At 36.2% G+C, this 26,070-nt stretch overlaps 1 protein-coding gene across 6 annotated transcripts in view; it reads right to left on the bottom strand.

Annotated features, from left to right (window-relative positions):
• LOC137398550 (serine/threonine-protein kinase pakA-like) overlaps positions 1–23,802 on the bottom strand; it is a 59,690-nt gene extending 35,888 nt beyond the window's left edge. For 4 of the 6 annotated variants that reach the window (XM_068084679.1, XM_068084677.1, XM_068084676.1 and 1 more), the window contains exons 1-3: positions 23,668–23,802; positions 11,436–11,619; positions 451–471 (exon numbers count right to left, since the gene is read on the bottom strand). In XM_068084679.1, the coding sequence (XP_067940780.1) occupies positions 451–471; positions 11,436–11,601 (187 nt within the window). In that variant the 5' untranslated portion in view covers positions 11,602–11,619; positions 23,668–23,802. The remainder of the gene's footprint in view (positions 1–450; positions 472–11,435; positions 11,620–23,667) is intronic. The other 2 variants (XM_068084675.1, XM_068084678.1) reach the window with 2 other exon arrangements.
• Between the last annotated feature and the right edge of the window lie 2,268 nt (positions 23,803–26,070).

The raw sequence follows: 26,070 nt of genomic DNA on the forward strand, positions 1-26,070 counted from the left end.
TTGGGTAGAGACTCACTATTGTTTCCATGACACGCATGAAGCGCATTTGGAGTTGTGTGCGCGTTGCGTACGAATTAAGCGTTTCTATAGATATTCACATGATGCAGATGGACTCCGGTGCTTTGTTGACAAAACGTAAGGAATTGCACGTGTTAGCAAATCAATTGAGTGGAACTCTATTAAGAAAGGATCATGGAAGTAAAAAAGCTGTTTAAAATTGGATAGCTGGCTCGGTATTTTGATGCGCATCACTTGCAAGTACTGTTACCGTTAGTCGCAAGTATAATGGAGCCAATAGTTTTGCGAATCACAAAACTCGCTCAGTTTGCGACTTTATGCCGTTTCCATGATGCGGTTAACTTGTGGATCGGCTCAAATTTGCAAATCACACTAGTCATGGAAACATAGTGACTGTCTAACACTAACATCAAGGTTGTTGGTTTAAATTACCTGATTGCATCACAGTAATATCTAAAATCAATATACACTTTCTGGCTCACACTTTAGCACAGCAACTTAGAGCCTTTACAGAAAATTAAAGATGATGAAATTAGCAAGGCAAGAAAAATAAAGCTTGATGAAAGCATGATGAAATGAAACACATCCACTATGGAGTATTAAGTCACATATTTGTCACAAGAAATGTTTGGGCATAATTGAAGGTGAACAACAGCAGATTCCTGATAGCGCAAGCATTTTGATATTTCTGACAAGTTGTGAGCCAATATGTTTCAAATGTGCAGTGAAAGAGAAGGCTATTCAGATTGTTCATATTAACTACAGCGCACCCTCGGGATACGATTTTGATCTGTTCTAGGTTTGGCATCGTATGGTAAAAGATTGTATGTAGCCTAGGGGTATAGAAACCATAGTAATTGTATAATGCAAACATCCCTGGTAAAGATCGTCAAAGTTTTACATAAGTTATGTACATTTTAAAAATTTGTAACAAAAAAGTATGTTAACATTAGGAACTTTAGTTACCTAGAGTAACTTTACTGTATTTAGGGCAGTTAGTGGTTATGATCTGCAATAAAATGTAACACTATAATGTACAGTAGGGAGTTCTTACCTTCAAGAAATACCCATACATAACACAAACTTTGAGTTCACTTCAAACAAGTTTAGCTTATTAAACACACACCCACACACACTTAACCCTTTCGCAGGCATAGCGACATTTTTGTCGTTATGCGATACTGATGCTAGTGGGAAGAGCGACTATTATGTCGCCACATGAACGTTTTTTATAAATTGATTTCTGGTTAGCTAGTTGCTTTTTTTATTTAATTTTTTACCAATAATAAATTACAATAGATTGGCCTCTGTTAGCAACAAAAAAATAAGCCATTTTGAAAAAAAACAATCATTTTTGCAATACTAAACGAATGAAAAATCCGAAATAAAAACGTATTTAGATAAAATTGAAATTTTGTTTGTAGCTTGTTTCTGCTTTTGTTTCTGCTTTCTGAATGTTTTCCCAGAGAGCAAGACTTTTTTTACTGTCATGGCGTCCTCCAAAAAGCTATAGGCAAACGCAAAGCTATAGATGAACAGTAATAAGCACATGGTGTCAAGACTGCGATGTAGGTCAAATGCTTCCCAAAATACCATAGCTAGAGAAACAGTTATATGAAGAACTGATTTGAAACATGTTTATTTGTATTTCCCTGTATCATAAAAACATAGTAAGCGTATACAATATCATAAATAAGAGTGAATCAATGATTTTTTAAATCGATTTGTGAATAATTAATTTGCCCAGGGGTCAGAAATAGCCCAAAAAAACTTGCATGCGAAAGGGTTAAAGCTATAAGCTTCAGCATGTATTTGTAACTATTTTACTAGATTTCAACTTTTTATCACTAAAATTTTAACTCTCATCAGTTTCTGTCTCTGCTTTTACTATAACCTTTAGCGGACTCGCTTAAAACATTTTTCAACCTAATTCGGCAAGAAAACCCGAACTGTGCTGTTTTCCTGAAGTGGATTTTTGTTAGCAGGTTAATGGAAGTTGTCTGACCACTAGACCTTCAGCATGAAGGGATCATAACTCAAACTTTGCTACTGGTTTAAAGGGAACATATCATCACTTCACACACGAGAATCACTGAACTCAGAGAAATCAGTCATCGTGTCTCTTTCAGGCATTGTGAAAATATTTTGCATATAAATGTATTATTTTGTTCATTATTGTTATATTATTTTAATATACATGTATATATTAAACAGCATGTGGTATCTTGGATATTTTGACACATAAGCACACTGACTGCCAAAATTGAACTCGGGCGAAGACTTTGTTGAATTCGTATGGTGAAAAATGATCCGTATGATGAAAAATAATTTGTATGGTGAGGTAAAAAAGTCATCATGCTTCAGTGAGTAAGGTGAAAAAATTGTATATATCAGGGTAATCGTACCCTGAGGGTGCACTGTATTAACTTTGACATTGTTATAGTCAACTTGTTGTCAAAAGAAGGTGGGTCATCAGTGGTTTACTTGTCTGGCAGGTGCGGAAAAGCAAGACGGCAAAAGGCTGGTTCACACTATCACTATATGTCATTGTTGTCAGTGATTTTCAGTTGACTGTCAGTGTCTTTGTTGTTAGCGATAGTGTTGTTCTATGGTACACAGCTGTCAAACTTTCAAGATGTTATGTCATGCATCCAGGACAAGCTGTGAAGTAGGTACCAATTGACTGACAATGGTGATAAGATGTTGCCTAATCCATAGTTCCCTTTATGATAGTTGCTCCAGGACTAGTTTTAGCATTTTGGCGATTGCACTGTATGACAAAAAACGCTATGGCGGGGACTATTCGCAGATCCAAAGGCGGATGGGTTTGTGATAGCATAGAAATGTTATCACAAGTGATTATCGATATATTGAAAGATTTATGCCAACATACGGCGGCGTGCAAGGTGAACCAGTCTTAATGGCGGTCAGAAGCCTTAGTTAGCCTTAGGAGGACAAGAGGTCGTTGTTCAACAGTGACCAGAGATTTAATGGCAACATTTCAATTACCTTCTGTAGAATATCATTGGCTCGGTAAGACACCGGTTACATGTATTTTAAGCTATGATTAAATACTAAAACATATACGGCAATTTAAATATGAGGAGCTAATAATCCGGAAGAAATGTTGCAAGAATCATTGCGACTAAACAGTCAGAGAAAAACTAGTTTAACAACTTTAATGGCTCTGAATAGAGGAGACAACACCTAAAATCTGATTACCCTAGGACACTTATATTTCACTAGTATTTAGTTTCGTGAGTAGCTCACAGAGTAAAATTTTGAAGCAACTTAATTTCGCAGCTCTGATGAGTGCGAAAATATAGTGATGTGAAAATAAATGCAGTGGAACAAACATAATTAGATTCCTCAGGTTAAGTTCACCGATAAAAAAAAATTTAAATTTGCGACTAGTTTGTAATTGTGAACCGCAGGTAGAATGGTGTGGGCAAGGTCGATAATGCAATTTGATCGCTTGCTGCCATTTGTTTCTTGGACTATCAACAGACCCGTTTTCACTGGGGCGGCTGGCCGGCTGAGCCGCCCCATCTTTTTGGGAATTTTTTTACGCTAAGTACAGTCCAACTCGGATAACTCGCCCTCAGATAAAATGTAACATTTCATCTCAAACACAAGGTCAACTCAAACGGATTTGTTTGGTTAGTTTCAACGCGATGATAAATTCCTTCAGAAAACTCGACCTCAACATCATTTATTCGAAAAGTTATTTGCCCAACAGCCATGGACGCGGTTTTTATCGCTGTAGAATATCACTTCATTCCAAGCCATAGAGACAAATATCAACTTCTAGTAGTTCTTAGGCATCATTATTATCATCATCATCAGAGGCAAAATATTTTTGTTAACGACTTTTATAAAGGTTTGCAGAAGATTAAGTTTTATCAAACACCCGCTTGGCCATGTCCCATCTAAAGCGTAAAAGCCTCCGAATGAACTTAAAATAAAATCCGCAAAATTGATCTTGGTTAAAACGCTCAAAAAAAAGATGTCTTTTTTTTCTGAGCGTTTTAACTGCGGTCACGTTTTCCCTATTTTAATTTAAAAACGTCTCGGCAGTCACATCACTTAAAACAAAACAAATCTCAAAAAATGACAAGTTATTGAAGAGGTGTCAGTGGTAAATCCAAACCTTTTCAGAGCCATGCTGCTTGTGTAGTACTGCGAGTGTCAGTGTGTCTTATTTTCTTTCAACACACGGTGCTCACTGCATTGATTGATGTCCCCAGCAAACGATAACGCTACTAATGCATGTGCATTGACATCAAATTCCTATCATTATAAATCATTCTTAATGGGAAAATAATCATAATTAATTGCAAAATAATAACGTAATAAAATTTTGGCAGTCAAATTATTTTGTTGGTTTATATTTTAACGATGCTATGGTGGTCGTTAAAACGTTAAAATAAATTTCGTTATAAAATTCCATTCTACTGTATCAACGAACAAAGCTATTTAGTTTCGCTTTTTCGCTTGTTTGTAATGATAGTTTAGTTTCGCACATGAAACTTTCGCGAGAGGATGACACCGCGAAAACGCGAAAGTTAGATGCCGCGAATACATAAGTGTCCTAGGGTAAAGAAGCAAACCGCAATCCATATCAATAGCTGAAGTTATATTACTAGCCAGTGTTTGTCAAACAATTCCGCCACACTACATCCGTTCTCCATTCAATTTACCAATTCTGATTACATCCGTAATCAGAATTGGTAAATTGAGATTGAAGCAGCTTCCTTTAGTGAAACTATATCCCTAATACTCTAAAACAGGGGTTCTTAACCAGTGGGAAATTTGAGGTGGGAAATTCTCAAGCTTCAGATTGAGAATATTGATTACGCTCATTTCAAGGATATAGCTGTTGTAACGTATTTTCACCACATACATGGTGCAGATACATGCTTTTATTGTGGGTACAACTGTATGAATACGGAAACCAAGCCTCGTGATGTATCAAGCAGCTTATTGGATAATTAGTTTGCATTGCATCAGCTATGCATCACTGCCATACTACTGAGGCATCACACAAGCATACACCAAACATACCAGAGCTACCCTAGGACACTTAAGTATTCGCGGCATCTAACTTTCGCGTTTTCGCGGAGTCATCATCACGCGAAAAATTCATGCGCGAAACTAAACTATCATAACGAACTAGCGAAAATTCGAAATTAAATAGCTATGTTCTACGCAGGCCTGTATTCACTGGTTGCAAGTTGGGGGGCTAATGTTAGACGACTAGTTATGAACATCTGGGGTGTGGAGAAGGGGGGGTGCTGTAAGCTCCCAACAGGTTTCTCTTATGCAGGGCCTCAGCCGGGCCTCTCACGTGAAGTTTTAAAAAATTTTATTGGCAAGTAACAACATTTTTCTATTTTTTGAGATTTGCTTTGTTTTAGCTGATGTGACTGACAAAACGTTTTAAAATTAAAACAGGCAAAACTTGTATGCAGTTAAAAAGCTCAGAAAGAAGACATCTTTTTTTTAAGCGTTTTAACAAAGATCATTTTTGCCGATTTTATTTCAAGTTCATTAAGTAGGATATGGGCAAGCAGATGTTTGCTAAAACTTGATATTTTGCAAACCTTTATAAAAGTCGTTAACAAGAATATTTTGCCGCTGATGAAGATAATAATGACGCCTAAGAACTACTAAAAGTTGACGTTTGTATCTATGGCTTCGAATAAAGTGATATTCTACAGCGATAAAAACCTTTCTATAGCCGTTGGACTATGAAATTCCTAAAAAGTTGGGGCGTCTTAGCCGGCCAGCTGTCCAAGGGAATACGGCCCTGTAGTTCATTGATATCCACAACAAAATCGTCATATTAGAAATGCAGATAATTTTGTGTGTGATGGAGCTCATTGGGAAATTTCTAGTAAATTCGTTAATACACCGAATGAGCAGCATGGCAAAGCAAATTAAGATAACAAGTTTTTTTTTGGAAAAGCCAAGACAAACGAAGAAGATGATGATATCAGTTTAGTCACCGAATTTGTAACTGATGAGGATGAAAGTCTGGTAGGTGAAGTCATACAATTAAATAATACTTATTGTAGTGATGAATTTTACTGCCAACCAAAAACGATAACAACCCTCACCAGGTCCAACCATGTTATACAGTTCTGGTTGTGATGTTGGTTGTTATCTATTTTCTTTTTTATGAGACATGTACTGTATTTGATTTTTTTAAATTTGAAATATTGTGAACTCAAAACGTGCCATGGCCATCGCTTGCTATAAATACTTGAGATCTAATATTGGTACCATATCGGTCACGACGGAAAGGACCGAGACGTCATTGATAGTCCAAGAAACAAATGGCAGCAAGCGATCACGTTGAATTATCGATTTCTGCCATACATTTATACCTGCGGGTTACAAATACAAACTAGTCGCAAATATAACAACTTTTTTTACTAGAGGACCGGACCTGAGGAATCTAATTTGTTTGTTCCACTGTATTTATTTTCACATCACTATATTTTCGCACTCATCAGAGCTGCGAAATTAAGTTGCAGCGAAATTTTACTCTGTGTGCTACTCACGAAACTAAATACTAGCGAAATATAAGTGTCCTAGGGTAGTAAAAATAAACATCAGCAGAGGGCCCACTAAGATCATGACTGCTAACTTTGTACTGTGCTGTTTTTATTACAATTAAATTACTCTATTGTTGTGTTTATCTTGAACATCATTTTTCCATAAATAAAAAGTATATCATGACAAACTATCCATAAAATATGATTTCTATCACAGTTCAATTAATAATTGATTCATTCTGACTGTATGGCAAAATGCTATCTGAAAAGCCTCCTCCTGCAATCTGAGAGTGGCAAAAATACTACATTCTTTTGGCTGCTAAAGAGGGGAAAATCTCGAAGTGTGGTCTGTCAGTGGGAAATACACTGAAAAAGGTTAAGAACCACTGAGCTAAAAGGAATTAATCATAAGGAGAAAAGCAGGTGCTAATTGGAATGGCAGTATTGTCGATGACGTTGGACACTTGAAAACCCTTGAATATTATGACAGGAGTGGTGATGAAAGTAGTTTTCCTGTGACTGTACTAGCAGCGTGTCTGGGTAAGAACAACAGCCCGTGCTCAAAATAATAGAACAGAACTACAAAGCTTTGGCTATTGTAAATAATACTATTGAACAGAGGCATTGTAGATTGGGGATCAAACAAACCCCCTATAACTACAAACAACTAGCTCAGTGGGTCTGGAACCAGGCCGGTGCACATCTGAGGCTATATATATACACATATGTTTAGCTGATCAAGAAGCTTATGCATTCCACCAACAGTACAAAAACGTATTATTGCAATAAGGGTCAGTGTGAGCGATGAATAGTTTTAATAAGAGCTTGCAGATTCTCAGGTGTAGGTACGCCTATCGGATGTCGCTTACAAACTATCTCTACTGCAGAATTATTATGGTAACTGTTACAAGTTTTGGTCATACGATCCTGCAGACAAAAAGTAAGCTACATGTATGCTGTGGTAAGAGATCATCACAAATATGACCCGAGATGTTTAGCTTCGCTTGTGATGAACGATATGCTCGGCAAATGTTAAAATTTTAGGTATAACAGTCCTCTTCAAGATTTACCTTGTTTTCAAGTATTTACCTTGTTGATCATTTTCTTTTTAAATCATCTTGTAAAAGTATCGATAATTGCAAGTTTGCCAATTCACAGTTAAGGATAATTGTGATGCGAGTTAGCATAGAGAGATCGATATCAGCCTAAAAAGATAGCCGCATGGCAGCCGAACTTAAGTTCCAGATTTCAAAAATTGGTTGGGAAAAACGAGCAAAATGCCTGAACTGTCAAAGTTTTTAAGTGAACAACTTCATGCAGGCTGCAGTCAAAGCTTGCATTTGATTGGGCGGTTAAGTGTTAGCAATATAACACAGAGGTGATGGTACAGTTAGGAGTATGAACTCAGCTTGCGTGTCTGTTACTGTTTTTGTGTTTTTCATATTTAATATATAATTGTCATCATTCTTTTCAATTTCATAAACAAAACTGCATTGATTAAGAAAGTTTAAGTCATTGTTTTAGAAATTTTTCGGGTTATATTATACACCCCAAGCAATTATTTGATAAAAATAATTTACAAAATCATGTGAAACAAATATTTGATAAAAATTTGTGCCATATTTTGAGCGCTTTTAGAGTTAAAATGATTGCAAGCAAGTGTTATCTACACGCAGTTGAATATGCGACGAGATACCATCTTTAAAATGCTCAGAAACTACGAGGTATATACACTGTGATGCTTCATCGTTGTGAATAAACAATATTTTTCAAGCATCCAATCTGGCTGTCTTTTGACATCTGGCCAACGTTTGACATCTGGCTGGCTTTTGACATCTGGCCAACTTTGGACATCTGGCTGACTTTCGACATTTGGCTGACTTTAAAAATCCAATATGGCTGACTTTTTACACCCAAAATGGTCAATCACTCATATTGAATCTGATTATTCGCAGGCCTATATGTGGTCAACGGTTGAGTAGCCTACTTGATAGACTAAATGAAACCTTAATATTTCAATCGAAGACATCAACTATGATGTCTTCAATGAACATTAGAAAATGGCATTGTAAGCTGTGGTTTCAATATTTTAAATGAAATCTAAAGATGAAAAAAATTGAGAATAACGCCTAAGATTCAAGTGTAACCAGGAAAAAACAATTTCCTTTTTATAGCTTTTCAGATGTAATTATTTTCAATTAAATAAGATCTACTGAAATCCGCAGCAACTTGTTTAAAAACCAATTGTGTAGCAATTGGTTTTTAAACAATTAGCAATAGTAATATTAATGTTGTATTAATCTTATCATAATCAGGATTATGATAAGATTTACAGCCTGCGACCGAAGTGGGAGCCAACTAAAGGTACACACCAAATTAATCAGCAATCACGTACCCTTTAGGACTTGATGTCTCATTGTTTGCTGACTTGCTAATATCGCAGACCAATAGGGGCAGCTCTACCACGAGTGACACAAAAAAGATAAGCCACCCTCTTAGTAGGCTAAATGTGTGACAATAATTTGACCTAGATTCATGAAACACAAAATGAGTAGGTAACAGAGTTGTTCCTCTACAACTATACAACTATAACTCTACATATATCAAATACGATAATCAAACATTTGCTGTATGAACAACACATTCTCATATGAATGGAAGGGTTTTTCTAACTGAAATCATCTGCAGGTCATCATGTAACCGAAACTAGTCCGAGCTAACAAAAAATTGGAAATTAACCTCTTAGAGAAGCCACTAGATTTCTGAAACACGTGTCACTGGTCTCTCACATCATTTATTAAATACAACATTATAGATGAATAACATTCATACTTCTAACGTCGTCTGCAAGATCTTGTTGCAGCATATTTCTTACAGTTAAAAACTTGAATGAGTACACCCTCTAAAGACGCACGGTGAACAAATTTTTTAATTGTAAAGAAATTTTTCATTTTTTTAGATAAAGTAGATGTTATAGCTAGAAGGTACATTTGCAACTCATCATGGTTTACAAAGTGTAAAACACGTCCTATCCAATGCCACTTGCCAACTTTTCCTTAGAGCAGTCAAATGCTGTTCCTCAAACCTTGTTGAGGTCTTATTATACATTTAGAACAGGAGGAAGTTGTGCATGAATCCGGAAAAGTGAAGTTTATGTCAACATACCATTCCTTGAACTTAGAATATCTTTATTCCAACATACATATATATGGATAGGTAAATATGTACAATCGTTAGGCTTACGTGGAGCAAACTTTACAAACTACTTAATGAGATAAGAAGGCAGCCAGTCAGGCAGCCAGGATAGGTTGTTGCGAGCTTCCTGTCAAGCATCAAGTGTTACGCAACGCTGTAGCTGTTCTACAGATCAGCTCTTGTTCAATAAAGACTGATGCTTACTGCAACCGATGAGAAAGTATAATTTGTGAAACACTGTTTCTATGGCCACTTTTGCAATGAAGCACGTTGTCAAACAGTAGGCCTATAATCATTTCCTTTTGAAATCTACAGAAAATATTTTTTATTTGATTTATTCATTTTTAATAATATTATTCATCTAATAATTTTCTATAATGGTATTAGATTAATTAATCAAGTTTGTATTATGCGCTAAATTTTTTTTTCAGGGAGTCCAGGTTAGCATTTTAAAGTTAAACTCACATATTTACAGGCTTACAAATTCGTATTAGATGTTGTCAAAATGTATTGTGATTTTTCTATCATTTACAATAGTTGCTAACGTTTGACGTGATTTGACTGCCAAGATGTTTCAAGATTAAAATGGACAAAGTGTTATTGCGGTTAAAACATTCCATAAAAATACACGCGAAATGACTTTGTTAGTGATTATCATTACAATAGTTTATTTCAGGCATAGAGTTGAAGATGCAGAGTAAAGCCTGGTTCCCATATACGTCGCAAAGTACCGGCGGGAATATCGCGCAGCAAAACACTTGCGGTGCTCGGCGCAGTTTAATGTTCACATAAAAGCCACATCGTTAATAATATCGTAAACATAATTGCGTAATCAAATAAAATGTTCGCTCGCTACGCCGTTCTTATAATGGTGACCTTTACCCGTACAGTGCATTTCGGGAAGGTTTTGCCTGCGGCCGTTTGCGAAATTTGAACAGCGCTGAACTATTGCGATAACGCGGCAACTACCGGCGATCCTCGGCGCATACGTTCCCATTTCATCGCTAATAGCCTGCGGTGTGTCGCCGGTGCTTTGCGACGTATATGGGAACCCGGCTTTACGCATCTCTATTATGTTGATCACTTGGCAACTATAGATGTCATACTTGCACTTTTACTCGATCCGATTGGTTTAACCACAATCAAGTTTTGTCGCTTTTAATCTTGAAAAATCCGGGCTGTCAGATCACCTCCAGCATCAGGTACAATCGCAAATGATAGAAAAATACAAATGTTTTTTTTACAAAAATTTAGTAAAATTTTGGCAAGTTTATCTTTAAAGAAGACCGTGTGACAATCAGCCAATCATTACTGTGTGGTAAAGTACAATGTCAAGCACTGTTTACACAGGCGAATATGCTAGACTTCACATCTAGCATCCACAGCCTCAACACCCCTGTAGTCATCCACAAATTAGCTTGACATTTCTGGAACATGTCGGACATATTGCAACTGATAAGCATGTGACATGATTGATAAGAACATGAACTCTCCAGCAAGTACTTATTATTATTGTTGATATTGAAATGATCAATATTGCAAAGGTTCAACACAGTTAAATTAGGACTGCATCCTTAGCTCCAGTTGACTTAATGATAACACGGGCTGGTCAAAAATGCACCCATCCGCTGTAAGGCATTAAGTATTGCTATGTTAACTCACTCTCCGCTGCAGTCTTGAATGTCAATTGAGCTTTCAGCTGAAGAGGATTGGTATAATATGACTCCAGGAACTTTCTCGCAACTGCCACAGTAGTTTTTGGATTTCTCAAAAAGACGTCTTCATCTTCACTGCCCGAGTCGTGTTCCTGTTTCTCGCTGTCAGCCATATTAGCTAAGCGCTATATCTATGTGAAAGATGTATCATCACATTATCAAAGATATCAACAATACAGGCATCGACATAATTTACTACAACTGCTACCAATACAACACATGAATATAATATTGAGAATATGCGCCAAAAACTGATTTTAGAGAATGGAGGGAATTCAGCTTAATGCTGCCATTTTAAAATAATAACATAGAAAATTTAGTAAAAGATAGTTCCACATTTAGACACGGTATGTACTCACAAGTTATACGCAGAGGTTCGATATCGAGCTTCTGCGAATGTTTTCCGTAAATTTTTGGTCTATTTACAAATTGCCAAAAATTGCAATAGGCAATTTTGTACATTGCCTATTACAATGTACATGTACAATTCTTATTAACCTGTACATTGCCTATGTACATGTAAATAGGCAATGTAAATATTGCTTATTTGCCTCCTTTATAAATAGGCAATATGTACAGAATTACCTTACCCTAGGACAAATATATTTCGCTAGAATTTAGTTTCGTGAGTAGCATACAGAGTAAAATTTCGATGCAACTTGATTTCGCAGCTCTGACGAGTGCGAAAAGATAGTGATGTGAAAATAAATGCAGTAGAACAAACATAATTAGATTCCTCAGGTTCGGTTCACCGGTAAGAAAAAATCTTTCAATTTGGGACTACAGTAATACTTCAACTTACGAGTGCTTCAACGTACGAGAAACTTAAGATACGAGCCAGCTTTCTAGCAAGTGTTAGCACTAACATACGAGCCATGTTTGAGATACGAGCACTTGAGTGAGTTGCCAAGTATGTCGGAGGTGTTTTATTAGAACAGCATCACTCTGTATTTTTCAACTGCTCAGGTTATACTGTTGTACCGTGTTTTTTTGTGCACGATTTTCTGTGCAGAATTATGTGAATTAAAAGTACTGTGCGTAGACCGAAAGTTTGCCAGTAAAATGAAAGATAATACAAAGAAAAAGCAAATGATAACAGTCGATATTAAACGGAAAAGTATTGAAAAATATGCGAAATGTGTATGCGTGATTCAGATAGCTCGGCAATATGACAGAAATACATTCATAATTATCAAACAGAAGGATTATATTCAGGGCATTTAGTTCGCAAAAGGACTAGCCATAGTTTCTAAACGGTGCAGCGATCTTCACGACCGCTGATGGCATTGAACAAACAATTGGCCGGTGACAGCGTAACTGAAACGATGCAATGTGAAAAGGCCGGCGCTATCTATCCAAACTGTTTAATAGACATTCGGACAAGTTGGCTAGTGATCGTGTGTTAACCATTTGTGACGACACCTGTGTTCGTCCTAATCGCAACATGTTGCAAGGGCGACAAAGGCAAACGTCCTTAGATAGGTTTATCTTAAAACGGCCGGCTAGTCGTGAAAGCGAAAAAAAGGAAAGATTTCTCGCTAACCAGTGAGAAATTTCAAACTATGAGCGCCGAAGAAATTTTAATTACGTTTAGTTGAAAATGAAAGTTTGCTTTTAGGTTTGCTTCTAAGTTTGTCTTTTAACACTTTGATAAAATCTAAATTTATCAAAGTCAACTGTTGTAACGAAGGATAACTTATATCTCCCTCCCTGGCAAATGCGAGTGTTAACTGCTATTGTATGTATTTAATTTTACATTTTAATTAATCACATTTCCTTGCATTATTTTTTATTTGTTGCTTTTTGAAAGCATGTAGTACGTAAGGACAATAGCCAACATGTTCTTTCTGTTACAACATCTTGTTTTGAGTGTTTTATTTGCATTTTTTTAGAGTATGGAAACCAATCAATATATATTTAATTGTTCTATATATAAATTAATTGCACCAACATGCGAGTAAATTGACATACGAGCTCAGTCTCGGAACGCATTAAGCTCGTAAGTTGAAGTATGACTGTAGTTTGTAATTGTAAAGCGCAGGTAGAATTAATTGGCCGAGATCGATAATACAATTTGATAGCTTGCTGCCATTTTAATTTCTTGGACTATCGATAAACAAAGCTATATAATCCACGTTTTCGTTTAAATTCGCTCATGAAATTTTCGCGAGAGGATGACTCCGCAAAAACGCAAAAGTTGGATGAGGCGAATACATAAGTGTCCTAGTTTATATACATATAAAGAACTTTTTCATGCGCTATAAATGTATGCTGTGATGGCCAGAGACGTTCCTCAACATGTATCAACTGCAATAATCAAGCTGTATAAAACACATGCGCATGGGAATGTAAACATTTTCCTAACCAAACTCATCCATAGTTCATCATTTAATCGATAGAGCAATTACCTATCAATTGGATATCATGGAAAACTGCATCCAGAAGACAACTCCAAGTTCATTAATCTTATTAAGCCTAAACAATTGTTTACAGCATACTAAATTAAATTGATGATGAAAATGGTTATGCATTTCGTCTTGCGTACCCTCTAATGTGATTGTATGGAAATACAAAGCACTTTGAAAAAACATTGCTGTTTGTCAATGGTTGATGGCTACAAGCCAAGGTGTTTAATAAAGGAGGAATTTATCTAACTCATAGGCTAGTAACTACATATTTCATATCATTAAAAGCAACATGTATGGGATAGCTCCAATTTTAAGGGCGTCTGTAGGCATGAATAATAAGTGAATGTGAGCCTCAAGCCAATGTTAAATATTTTGCGAACACCTCAAAAATGTGCACTGAATGAATACAGAAGCGCCTCCAACCACTCGCGACTTCACACTTGCCAAGCACTGATTTAGCACAATAGATGTAAAAGCGTCAATAACACAATATGAGTCATGTTTTATCCAAATGTTGCTTCCTTGAAGCATATGTTGCTTCCTTGAAGCAACATGCAGCAACTCAAGGAGAGAATGAAGAAATGCAAGTCAATTAGTCAGTTTACATTAGCAATAATAACATGGATATACCATAAAACCTGTATCTGAACGCCCCACCCCCCCCCCTTTAATTGAACGCCACATCTATTTGACCAATATAATTTGACATTCCTAACTTTTACAAATCTAAAATAGCGAGTGACCAGTAGAAAAGTGTCCCCAAAACCCTACTAATATTGACTCGATTACGTCAATAAAAATTAATTTGTTTGTTGCTTCTGTTCGTTTCAAAGTCCATTTTTTGACTTCAGACCTTTAGGTTTTTTCGTAAAGCAACACCAAAGAAATTATAAGTAACCGTATCAGGCTAATAGTAGTTCTTTTTCTAGCGCAGCCATGATACTTCGATGTATGTGGAAAAATGTTTTCGTATTTACAACAGAAAATGTGCTACTATGTATTTGAGGCTAATTTGATTGCAAGCGGTTTCTCTTTATTTGCGCTAAAAGTTTATATTCACAATAGTATCATGTAAAAGCTTTGCTTTGCTAAAAGAAATTGTTTGAATGCTAATACGCTCAACTGCACAGAAGACAGGTTGAGGTCAGAGGACACTGCGGAAGGTATTAAACAGTAAGAAGAATATGAAATGGTTCCAAACAGAAGCAACAAACAGAATGCAACTGGCCAAGCAAACGATACAAATTTTTTCGTTTTAAAAATGTTGATGCTTGTTTTAAATGTTTATTTCTGTTGCTGCATGTATTATAATTTTGGTTTGTTTTTGTCACATGTCTTTAAATATATATTTGTAGCATTTGATAGACTATTATTATAAAAGTCGTAAATTTGCAAATTTATAGCATAATATTTGATAACATGATTGCAGTAACCTGAACGCAGCTCACAATGAATCTTTGCTCATAATTCTGGCGCTATAGCAAAAAAAAATAAATTGCAAAATAAAAAGCCACATTTGGATGCAAACTGTGGCAAACATACAGATGAGTGCATTGGGCATTCATGCAACTTTGTTAATTATAGTTATAAATGAAAATATGTCTTCAAATTTAGAATGACTTAAATAACTTTAAATTGCAACGCCGGCTATAAGACCATTGCGGGTTAATTGCAAGCAATAGATATCAAATGGTAGAGACATGTATCAGCTTCCTCGTGCATATTTATTTAAATATCTAGGACAAGTTGGAGGTAGGTTAGCAAATTCCTCGCATCTAAGAGGGTGAATGGAGCACCGCCCGAAGAGTGCAAAATATAGGTGACATTCGATTCGTCTATGAAAGGCCTAAATTTATCTTCTCAACACTCTGAAGAGGTGTTTGAAAAATACAACACCACCCTTTACTTGACCATCACCTCTAATAAAGAACCACTTTAACAGAAGGGTTGAAAAATAGAGCACCATAACGTTCAAATAAAGGTTTTACGGTATCCATTATTTAGCACCATTGCCCTCCGCTTGTAACTAGGCCTATCAGTAAATAAGTTACTAGCCACTGGCAACCTTGGCTTGTAAACAAAATATGGTGGTTTGTTAGAATTCCCTATTCAAACCCTACAAAGTACGGAATGACAAATTCTTAAATAAATATATACTAGCAGTAAGTCCGACATAGCTCAGGATTTCTTTTATTATCAACACAAAGTCGTATACTGATTGTGTGATTACAATGAATGAACGGGTACACCGATCGCAATATTATTGTCCTTAACGAGTGCAAAGGAAACTTTCTGTTAGTATTAACTAAAATTTGACACAATCACATCTTTAAAGAGGTAATGCATGAAGCTCTGGCTGTTTTCTCTTATAACTATTCTATCAATCGAAAAAAATATGGTTTCATGAAGTCCCGCTCTTATTATAGTAAATATTTTCAGCGAATAGCAACAGCAGTTGATTAGCGTAGTTGGTAGGGTTGTTATCTTAACCTGAATGCCTCAAGTTTGAGTCCTGTACAAACCTTTTAAGCACATTAATTACCAACTATATTGTTTCTTCAGTGTGATGTTATCTAAAGATTATGGGTTTCTAATCAGATAGATGGTAGCGCATTTATAAGGAAAACAAAAGTTCTAGGATCACCAATTGAGCCTGTCATTTCTTGGAGTTGTCTGCTTTTACAGTTAAATAAGCTGTAATGAGTCAGCTCTCATCACTCTCCCAATTTGCAAACATCAAAGAGCCAGGTATCATTATAGAATAGGTTATTTTACTGTGTAGGAAGGCGGCCGGTTAGCTTACTAGTACTATCCGCATGCTAACCAGATTATCATGAGTTCGAGACACGTAAGAATCGAACCTTTTTTTAAAGCAATTCAGTTACTATCTGCATCATTTCTCCGGTATAATATAATAATATAGTAGAAAATAGATAGTAACTGAAGAATGGAATAGTATATATATAATATAATAAATATAGTAGAAAATAAATATACATTATGTAGTAAGAGCTATGAACTGTAAGAGCTTTCATAATCTCATGGTTAGAGAATTGGATCGCAAACCTGCGGTTGCGATCTTCGCGAGTTCGAGTCCAGCAGAATGCGCAATTTTAATTTTTAAGACAGACAGATGACAAACGTCGAGAAATATATATAGTAGATTGACTACGGTAGACGATAAGAAATCTAGTACCATGCATATCCATAAACATCTACATGCCACTTTCAGCGATACGTGACTGACACAGTAATTACTCGCTCAAGGACACACGTGTATGTCTTTGCTATCCATCTTTTGAAGAGGAACTTGCACACAATTTTAGAAAAATTTACCAGAAGGTATCGGTATTTGTCTATCGTTTACAATTGTTGTAAACCAACATGTTCAGCAATCAAGGTAAAAAGAGCCATTTCATTATCATCTATGTTAACATTACTGTTACCATAGGCAACAGTAACTTTAGCTATGGTTTCAATTACTGTCAAAGAGTCACAACCTAGAGGTGAATAGTAGAAAAAAGATTAATATTTGAACGCGGTTTAAAATCTTTAATAACAATTAGATATATCAAAGACTACTACTTTTCCCAAGCATACAAGTTTGTGGTTTACACTCGCGGGAGAAGTATCCAGCGATTTGTGGTTTGAATTGGCATAGTAGCTAATAGCCTTAGTGCAACTAGTGTGACCACCTCATCCGCTGTTGACCAGACTGAGCATCAGCTAAGACAGCTTATCCGTCATACCATTTTCGGTATAGACTGTGGTCAGGAATAATGTCAGCATTTCTGCTAGAAGGAAGGACCATTTCCTAGATATGGTTGAAAGAGAAGCCTAGTGATTTATGATTGGAATTTGAACTTTGACCCTGGCAGGCTACTCGGGTCATTACATTATGACAATAACAGCCACTGAAAGTTTGAATGCTAAGCTAGTTGTTCAAATGCTGCTGTAATATTTCCCGTGCTTCTCTAGTAAACTCAGTGTAACCGTTAGTTAGAATTACTGAATCAGGCATGGATTTTGTGACTGCTTTTTCTTTGTTAAACAGTAAAAATGGGGCAGCAGTCATTGCATCACAATTTTACTGTTTGCATTATTCTTTACTGTTTGTCATTGTAAGTCATGCAACCTTTACTATGAACCACAAAGGCAAAAGCTATATTACGATTATTATTATTCATTCAATTAGCCATTTACAACATGAAAGTTTTAGTGAGGAACTTACATGAAAATTGTTCTACGTCTCATCTGGAAGTATTAGTACTTTTCTATCATTTGCATTTTTATGTTTAGTCTGAATACCAGTTTGTTTCAAAATAAAACTTGGTCCCGGTGACACCCCTCAAATCAAACGAAATTGCAATTATGACGTTTATAGCCGCAAGGAGATCTACATATAAAAAGACGCGTAACGCTGCATCTTGAACGCAACGATATAAATATCATGCTATTTTGAAGTTTTAAAATTTCTTAAAAAGGACAACGATGCAATGATAATAGTTTTTCATAACAATAAGTTCTGTTACCGAATCAAGGAAATAGTCGGCTACAAAATATAACAGCAATAGTTATATTTTGTCATATACCCGCTCGTGTACTAGCTTAATCTTAATAAACTGCTCCAAGAGCAAATAAATCCCGATTGAGTTCTTTTAGTTTCGTAAATGAGTAAAATTGCTTTTTTCAAGCCACAAATTGATTATGCTAACAGCTCAAGACCAGGCTAGACACCAATGACATGCATAGCTGCCTCATAGTGTATGTAGATATTTGAATTGGCTAAGCCACATGTGTGAAACTTACAGCCTGCAAGCCCCACCCAGGGCCACCTTGTAATCATATCTAACCGGCAAGATCATTTTATATTATCGTTATTTGTGACCCATGATATGAAGCGCTGATAACATAATACTGCACAGAACTACAGATCCAATAATGCAATGCTTCAGATGCCTTGCTGCTTACTTCTCGCGTCAATTCAACCTGAAGTTTGTTTAAGAATGATATTCCCGTCTGTTTTTATCCATATTTATGTTCCAAAAACATGTTGTTTTAATGTGTTCAATAAATGTTTATCTTGTTTGGTTATCAAATGGGTATCTTGTTTGGCCCCGACCTAGATAGTGTTTTGAATTTTGGCCATTTGTACAATTGAGTATGATATCTCTGGGCTAAACACTGACGATGTGCGACGAGTAGCTAGACCAATGAGAATCGGGTCTCATAGGTCTGAAGGCCACTTTGTAATCGCTCAATTTTCTAGTATTTTTATGGAAGTAACTTCAGCATAGTTATGATACTCAGCGTACTCCAAAGGTTGGTTCACACTATCCCGTCATATTTTAGTCACACAATACTTCGGTGATCGTCTGTAATAACAACGTCCACACTATCACAACTCATCCGTGCTTACATCAACAAAATGTCAATAGCATAGTATTATCATTGTACAATGTGGTCACGAAAGCAATTTAATGATAGCCCCACAGGAATATAGCTGCGCGATATAAGTTTTCTGCATTTCGATATAATATGCAATAAATATCTACGATATCGATATTCAATGCGATATTTGCATTCTTAATAACTAATGAATGATGTTAGGTTTTGCAGTAAAATACATGAAGATTTTATTGTAATAAAACCAAAAGTTAGAAAACAACTATTTTGAAACAGAAACATTCTACTCCAAACTAAAAACACCAAAACAAACTACAGCTAAACACAAATGACTACAACAAACTGAAAATCCAACTACAACTTTCTACCATTACGACAAATTTTTCGCAAAGAGTCGTTGTTAAAGAGTGGATGGTTTCATGCATGTAAACATTCGCTCGCTTGGAACACTTGTTGCAAGTATAACAAAGCAGTATCTTGCCACCTTGCTGAGCAGTGGTACAGAACTGGTACAGAACCGGAGCTAGATTTTTAGTAAATTGTAGTACAAAGTATAAAGTCCCAGTTCCATCACTCTCTTCAACTTCAATGAAAAACTTCCACATGTTCAATGATTCTTCTGCCGCATGATTAATGTGTAGTGGCAATGGTCTTGATGCCACAAGTAATAAATCGACTTAAACTGTGGTCAATATCTATTATCTAATTATAAATAGTGATTTATTAACAATATCAACAAATTGGCCAAAAATATGCCTTATATCGATATAAGCTTAGCATTGCATGGCCATGTCGATATGACATTAACATCGACACGAATCGACATGCTGATATATCATGCAGCTATACACAAAAACTGTCAAAAGAAAATATGGATCGGGCAATCACCATCGCCGAGGTAGTACATATTTCACAGGCTTCCATGAATGCTCGGTGAACTATCGGGAAGGTTTGACAGCCGCAAACTTTCCTGACGTATCTGCGTTGCCTAGATGCTGCCTTCGGTTTACGATGCACATAATCAACGAATAATCGCTGAATGAACCAGCCCTTTAGATGGATCATCGACAATTTTTAATGGAAATCATGTCCCTTCAGCTATTCGTATTGATGTTTTTCTAAGGAACAAAGCGCTATGCCTTTACAATGAAAACAGGCAAGTACAAAAATACTTATGGTACAAAATATAGTACAAACTATAAAAAATTGGGTTTCAAAAAAGTCAATTACTTATAGAATCTTATAAAAAGTTTTACAAACAGTTCCAACTAGCGTATTTTATGTTTTATTTTTATATTATTTTATTTTTTTATTATATATTATTTTGCAAGGTACTTTTGGCCATATAAATAGTGGTTAGTAAGAAGCCCTATCAACATGATTATTTCAAATCAAAGTTTAAATAAAACCTGATATGACTAGAAAAAGAAAAAAAATGAAAACGAACCTACAGTAAGTTAATTGGAGTCAGATGTCAGTCAATCGGAGACTATCTCTACAAACATGGTCAAAACATTTTCATTTTGACGGAACCATTGATTCGCATTGGCATCACGTTGCCGGCACATCCTCACATTGGCTTCGCAAACAACACATTTCATTGGTATGTGTAACTAAGCCTCGGGGTACAAATATCGGGGAACTAACAAAGTAGATATTGTCTCTTGGTTTCACTAAAGACCAATAGAAGAATAAGACAAAGAATCAACAGTGGGCTGATGTTGGCACATGAGTCATCACAAACGCAGGCAGTAAGCGGTTTGAGAGAAATATTCATGTAAAAAAGACTTATTAAAAAGGCTGAACTAGTAATTTGTGACAGGTAGAAAAGCCATGACTACTTCCTCATTAGTAGTTCCTGAACCTAGAAAGTAATGCAGGCCTTTACAAAGCCTCAGCTGCCTTTATCAACAAGATGTATTGGACAGATAACGGCGTAGCCCGCTGCCAGCTTACACTTTAATTTACTAGTTGGTGACTAGAAGAGAGCAGTGTCAGTTTTTACCCTAAGACACTTATGTATTCGCCTTATCTAATTTTCACGTTTTCGTGGAGTCATCCTCTCGCGAAAATTTCATGAGCGAAACTAAACTACCATAACGAACGAGCGAAAACGCAAAATTAAATAGCTTTGTTCATTAACAGTCCAAGAAACAAATGGCAGCAAGTGATTAGTTGCATTATCGACTTCGCCCACACCATTCTACCTGCGGTTCACAATTACGAACTAGTCCCAAATTGAATTTTTTTCTCTTATCGTTGAGCTGAACCTGAGGAATCTAATTATGTTTGTTTCACTGCATTTATTTTCACATCACTATATTTTCGCACTCATCAAAGCTGCGAAATTAAGTTGCAGCGAAATTTTACTCTGTGCTTCTTATTATTACTCTTATTATTATTACTCTTCTTATTACTAAGAGTTGGGGCTTACATTGTAATAGCAAAGCAGAAACCAAAGATAGACTTTTGGGTTGTGCATGTTGGTCTTTTATGTCCATCATATATGCATCTGTTGTTGCTCAAAATTATAGGTGATAATTATGGTGATAATGGCTAGTTTTCACAATCAATAACCACAAGACCGTATCATATTATATGTAGCTTTAAAAGAAATTAAGTTAAAAATTGTATTTATGGTCACGTCTATAAAAGTGCTCCATGTTTCCTGAGCTGATCTAAAATAGATATAAAAAGTGTGAAAGTTTGATAAAACTGTATGACTCAAAGTTTCATGTAAAAACAATCTTCAGATACAGTATTAAAATAGCAGTTAAAATATACTGTTTCACTCACCTAAAACCGATATAAAAAGTATGAAAATTTGATAAAACTGTATGACTTACAGTTTCGTGCTGGTGGTAAAATAACATGCACTCGGCAGACGCTGGTGATAATCAGCACCAATCTGGCGACCAATCAGCATTAAAAAAAACAACCCCAATGTACCAAGCAGCCCTCAAAGAAAGTCAACATAAACACATACTGACATTCCAACCTAGAACATCAAAGCAGAACACAACCACCCGACGCCGGAACATTACCTGGTTCAACCGAACCTAGCAAATATGTTTGGCAGCTTAAAGACAACGACATCGAATACAACATCGACTGGCGAATAATCACCAAGGCACTGCAAACTATAATGAGAAATATGTGCGCAACCTTTGTATCGTTGAGAAGTATTACACCCGATGCAAACCATAAATGGCTAGTCTAAACAACAAACGAGGTCTTATCTCATCTTGTCGCCATTTAAGTAAATTTATGCCCTCTAAATTTCAACCTTCATAATTATCTATAATGACTTCAACTGTTTAGCTTACCTTGGATTATTTGATGATAATAATATATAAGAACCAACAGGCATTAATTACCACCAGTGTCTGAGAGTGCATGTTATTTTACCACCAGCACAAAACTCTAAGTCATACAGTTTTATCAAATTTTCACACTTTTTATATCTATTTTAGGTGAGTGAAACAGTATATTTTAACTGCTATGTTAATACTGTATCTGAAAATTGTTTTACATGAAACTTTGAGTAATACGGTTTTATCAAAATTTCACACTTTTTATATCTATTTTAGATCAGCTCAGGAAACTTAGAGCACTTTTATAGACAACGTGACCATAAATACAATTCCTTTGTGTGTATATATATATATATATTTACCGTAAAACCGGTATTTTAACGCCACCTTCATTTGAACGCCACCTCTATATGAGCGCAACCTCTATTTGAGCGCCACTATGAGTGAAGGGTTAAGGGTTTCAATGACATTAGCTAGATCCCTGTTCAGAGCTGTTCAGAGCACTTGTACTACGTCACAAACAATAATAAGCCATACTGCTCTACATTTGTAAACTGAATATATACTCAGGGATGCCCTGGCACTGTCATTCAAGACCAGTGCATAAAATGAACTACATGTATATAGCAAATCATGGAGCAATATTGTCGTTTAAACGCTCAGTAAAATTATAAAAATGGAAATAACTACAAATTAACTCTGAATAGACCATTAGAGAAGGAAAACTAACTACAAACTTAGTAGCTAACTAAGAGGTAGCGACAACAACTTTTACTGCATCGGCGTCACGATTTGTGGCGCGCGTTAAGGAATCAGGAACGAATCGCTGCATGCTGTAAAAAGAATGTATATTGTAGCGTAACAATTCCTTCCATTACTTTGTAGATCGACCGTCTCAACATCTTCTATATCATGAAAACTTCTGCTTGTCTCAGCAAATGACCAATAGAAACCGAAACTAAACCTTTCCGTTAATCAGTAAACTGGACAAAAAGGAAGTCATCGATCTACCAGAATCACAACAGGCGTGAGATAAGTACGTGTAGTTTACCTGCGATAGATTTCACTTCTTAAGAAATCAGTATTTTCTCCCTGATGAATGAATATCAAAGCTGAAGCAGAAGTATGAAGCTTTTACTAGTCACTAGTAACAAATGTACTACGGAGCTAGACGCGTCCATAGCAATTGTTCCACTTTCATATAGCACGGTCAACCCTTGCACGCATGAGCGATGGCGGTTGACAGCCGATAGGAGGCGGAGCCTTGCTTAATATGATTACTCAATGAGTCAGACGTGTCACCGTTGACTAGCGCTTACTGGATACAGGCCGTACTGTGGTTTGTATTGCCACTTGTGAATTGGACAAATGGTCACTATCTCTTCGCTTATTTAAAGGTTGACTTGCAACAAAATACCCATTACAGTTATTTGCTATCAAAAGATTCACCATGTCTTACTCTGTTGTGTTGTAGGTGCAAAATATGTGGAAAGGCGATTACAAGCTCTTAAAAGCTCAAAAACGAACAGTTAATCGCAGCCACACGAGACCGCCGTAGTTTGGATTATCTTTCCGAAACGGTTTAAATGTGACGTAGTTGTGGTAGATGGTTTCTGTTTACACTTTCATGCAACCTTATTCGTCGAAATATTTTCACAAATATACTTCACGCATTCAATAAAACCATGTCTATTGTTCTTACGCATCTGTTTTATCGTCATTGTAATGCTGTCACTTTTAGCAGTGATATCTTATAACTTACCGTAAAAATTCATTCAATTTTTTAACCTTACCTCGAATGAGTACATATCATTATCTGATAATCATGACGAGCCTGTTGGTCACCTGTGATAATCGAAAAGTGATGCAAAAATTATTTTCGAGGTATTGGGCCACATGATCAGATTCCGACTTGACGATTAGTTCAAGCCGAAACAAAACTGTAAAGTAGCGAGCATCTATATGTGATACGGAGTCTTCGGTAAAACCTGAAGCGTTTGTCATAAACTAGGGCTACGATAAGTTTTATATTGAGCTTTTTATTGGCCTTTCAATTCACGTGAGAACATCACGTGGCAAGACAATAACCAAATTTCATGGCTACGTCATCAAAATAAAGAGATTCCAATCTACGGCGGCTTTTCATTTTTGAGCTTTTAAGAGCTTGTAATCACATTTCCACATATTTGGAACCTACAACACAACAGAGTAAGACATGGTAAATCTTTTGATATCAAATAACTGTAATGTGAATCTTGTTGCAAGTCAACCTTTAAAAGACAATGCTTGCTCAAATCTACACAAGTATCAATTACTTATCGATGCATCAATAAATGGTCTCTGCATCGGCGTCTAAACCAACATATGACTGATTGTAAACACACTGCTAGCTGTGAGTGTTGTTTGTAAACAGGAAATATTAGATATACTATGGTGGTACCCGTCACTTACGGTGGTATCCGTCACTTACGGTGGTATCCGTCACTTACGGTGGTATCCGTCACTTACGGTGGTATCCGTCACTTACGGTGGTATCCGTCACTTACGGTGGTATCCGTCACTTACGGTGGTATCCGTCACTTATGGTTGGCAAAGGATTGATAGATTAAAAGATTGGCAAAAATAAAGGCAAAGGCTAAAGTTTTGATAGCAAAAATAGATAAGAACTGAATTGACACGCTGAGGGAAGTATAACTGCAAGAATGAATCCTGTCAATACAATAATGCTCGCGAAAGAAAGTCGGAACAGGATATAACACAAATTTAAATGTTGGTAAAAGTGTAGTGACTTTGAAAAGCGTAAGTCTGATGATTTAGCAAAAATTCTAGTAAGGAATAAAGTTAAAAAATATAAGAATGAAATAAAAACAAACAATTTTTCAATTGCTCAATCCAAACTCCAATATTACATATTTCTAAAATACATCATTCCGTAAATCAACTTAAGATTTTTAGTGGTCATAGATTTTTAGCTTATATAATCTAAGTCGTGCAGCTTTGTTAAAACCGAAAAATATTAAAAATTAATTTGTTCAAAATTTAGAATGTTTCGTTGAACACGCTCGCAAGCTTCTACCACACAAGGTCATTACAAATATAGTACATACCTACATTTTGCCAGATCGGACCCGCCCACCATTTTATCTGCCTGTTGACTTGCTTATTGCCAGTAGTGTGTTGATTGCTACTTGTTGCCAGTTGCTTATTATCTTATGCTTGATTCTAATTGCTTGTTGCTAGTTGCTTGTGATTTGTTTTTTATTACTTGCCACCTTTTTTTAGTTGCCAGTTGCTTGTTGCCAGTTGCTTGTCGGCCATTGCTTGTTGTAAGTTGCCTGTCGGCCATTGCTTGTTGGCAGTTGCTTGTTGCTAGTTGCTTGTTTTAATTTGCCTGTCGGCCATTGCTTGTTGTCAGTTGCCCTTTGCCAGTTGCCTGTCGACCATTGCTTGTTGT

This window comes from Watersipora subatra, chromosome 6 (genome assembly GCF_963576615.1).
Source record: "Watersipora subatra chromosome 6, tzWatSuba1.1, whole genome shotgun sequence".
NCBI classification, from domain to species: domain Eukaryota; kingdom Metazoa; phylum Bryozoa; class Gymnolaemata; order Cheilostomatida; family Watersiporidae; genus Watersipora; species Watersipora subatra.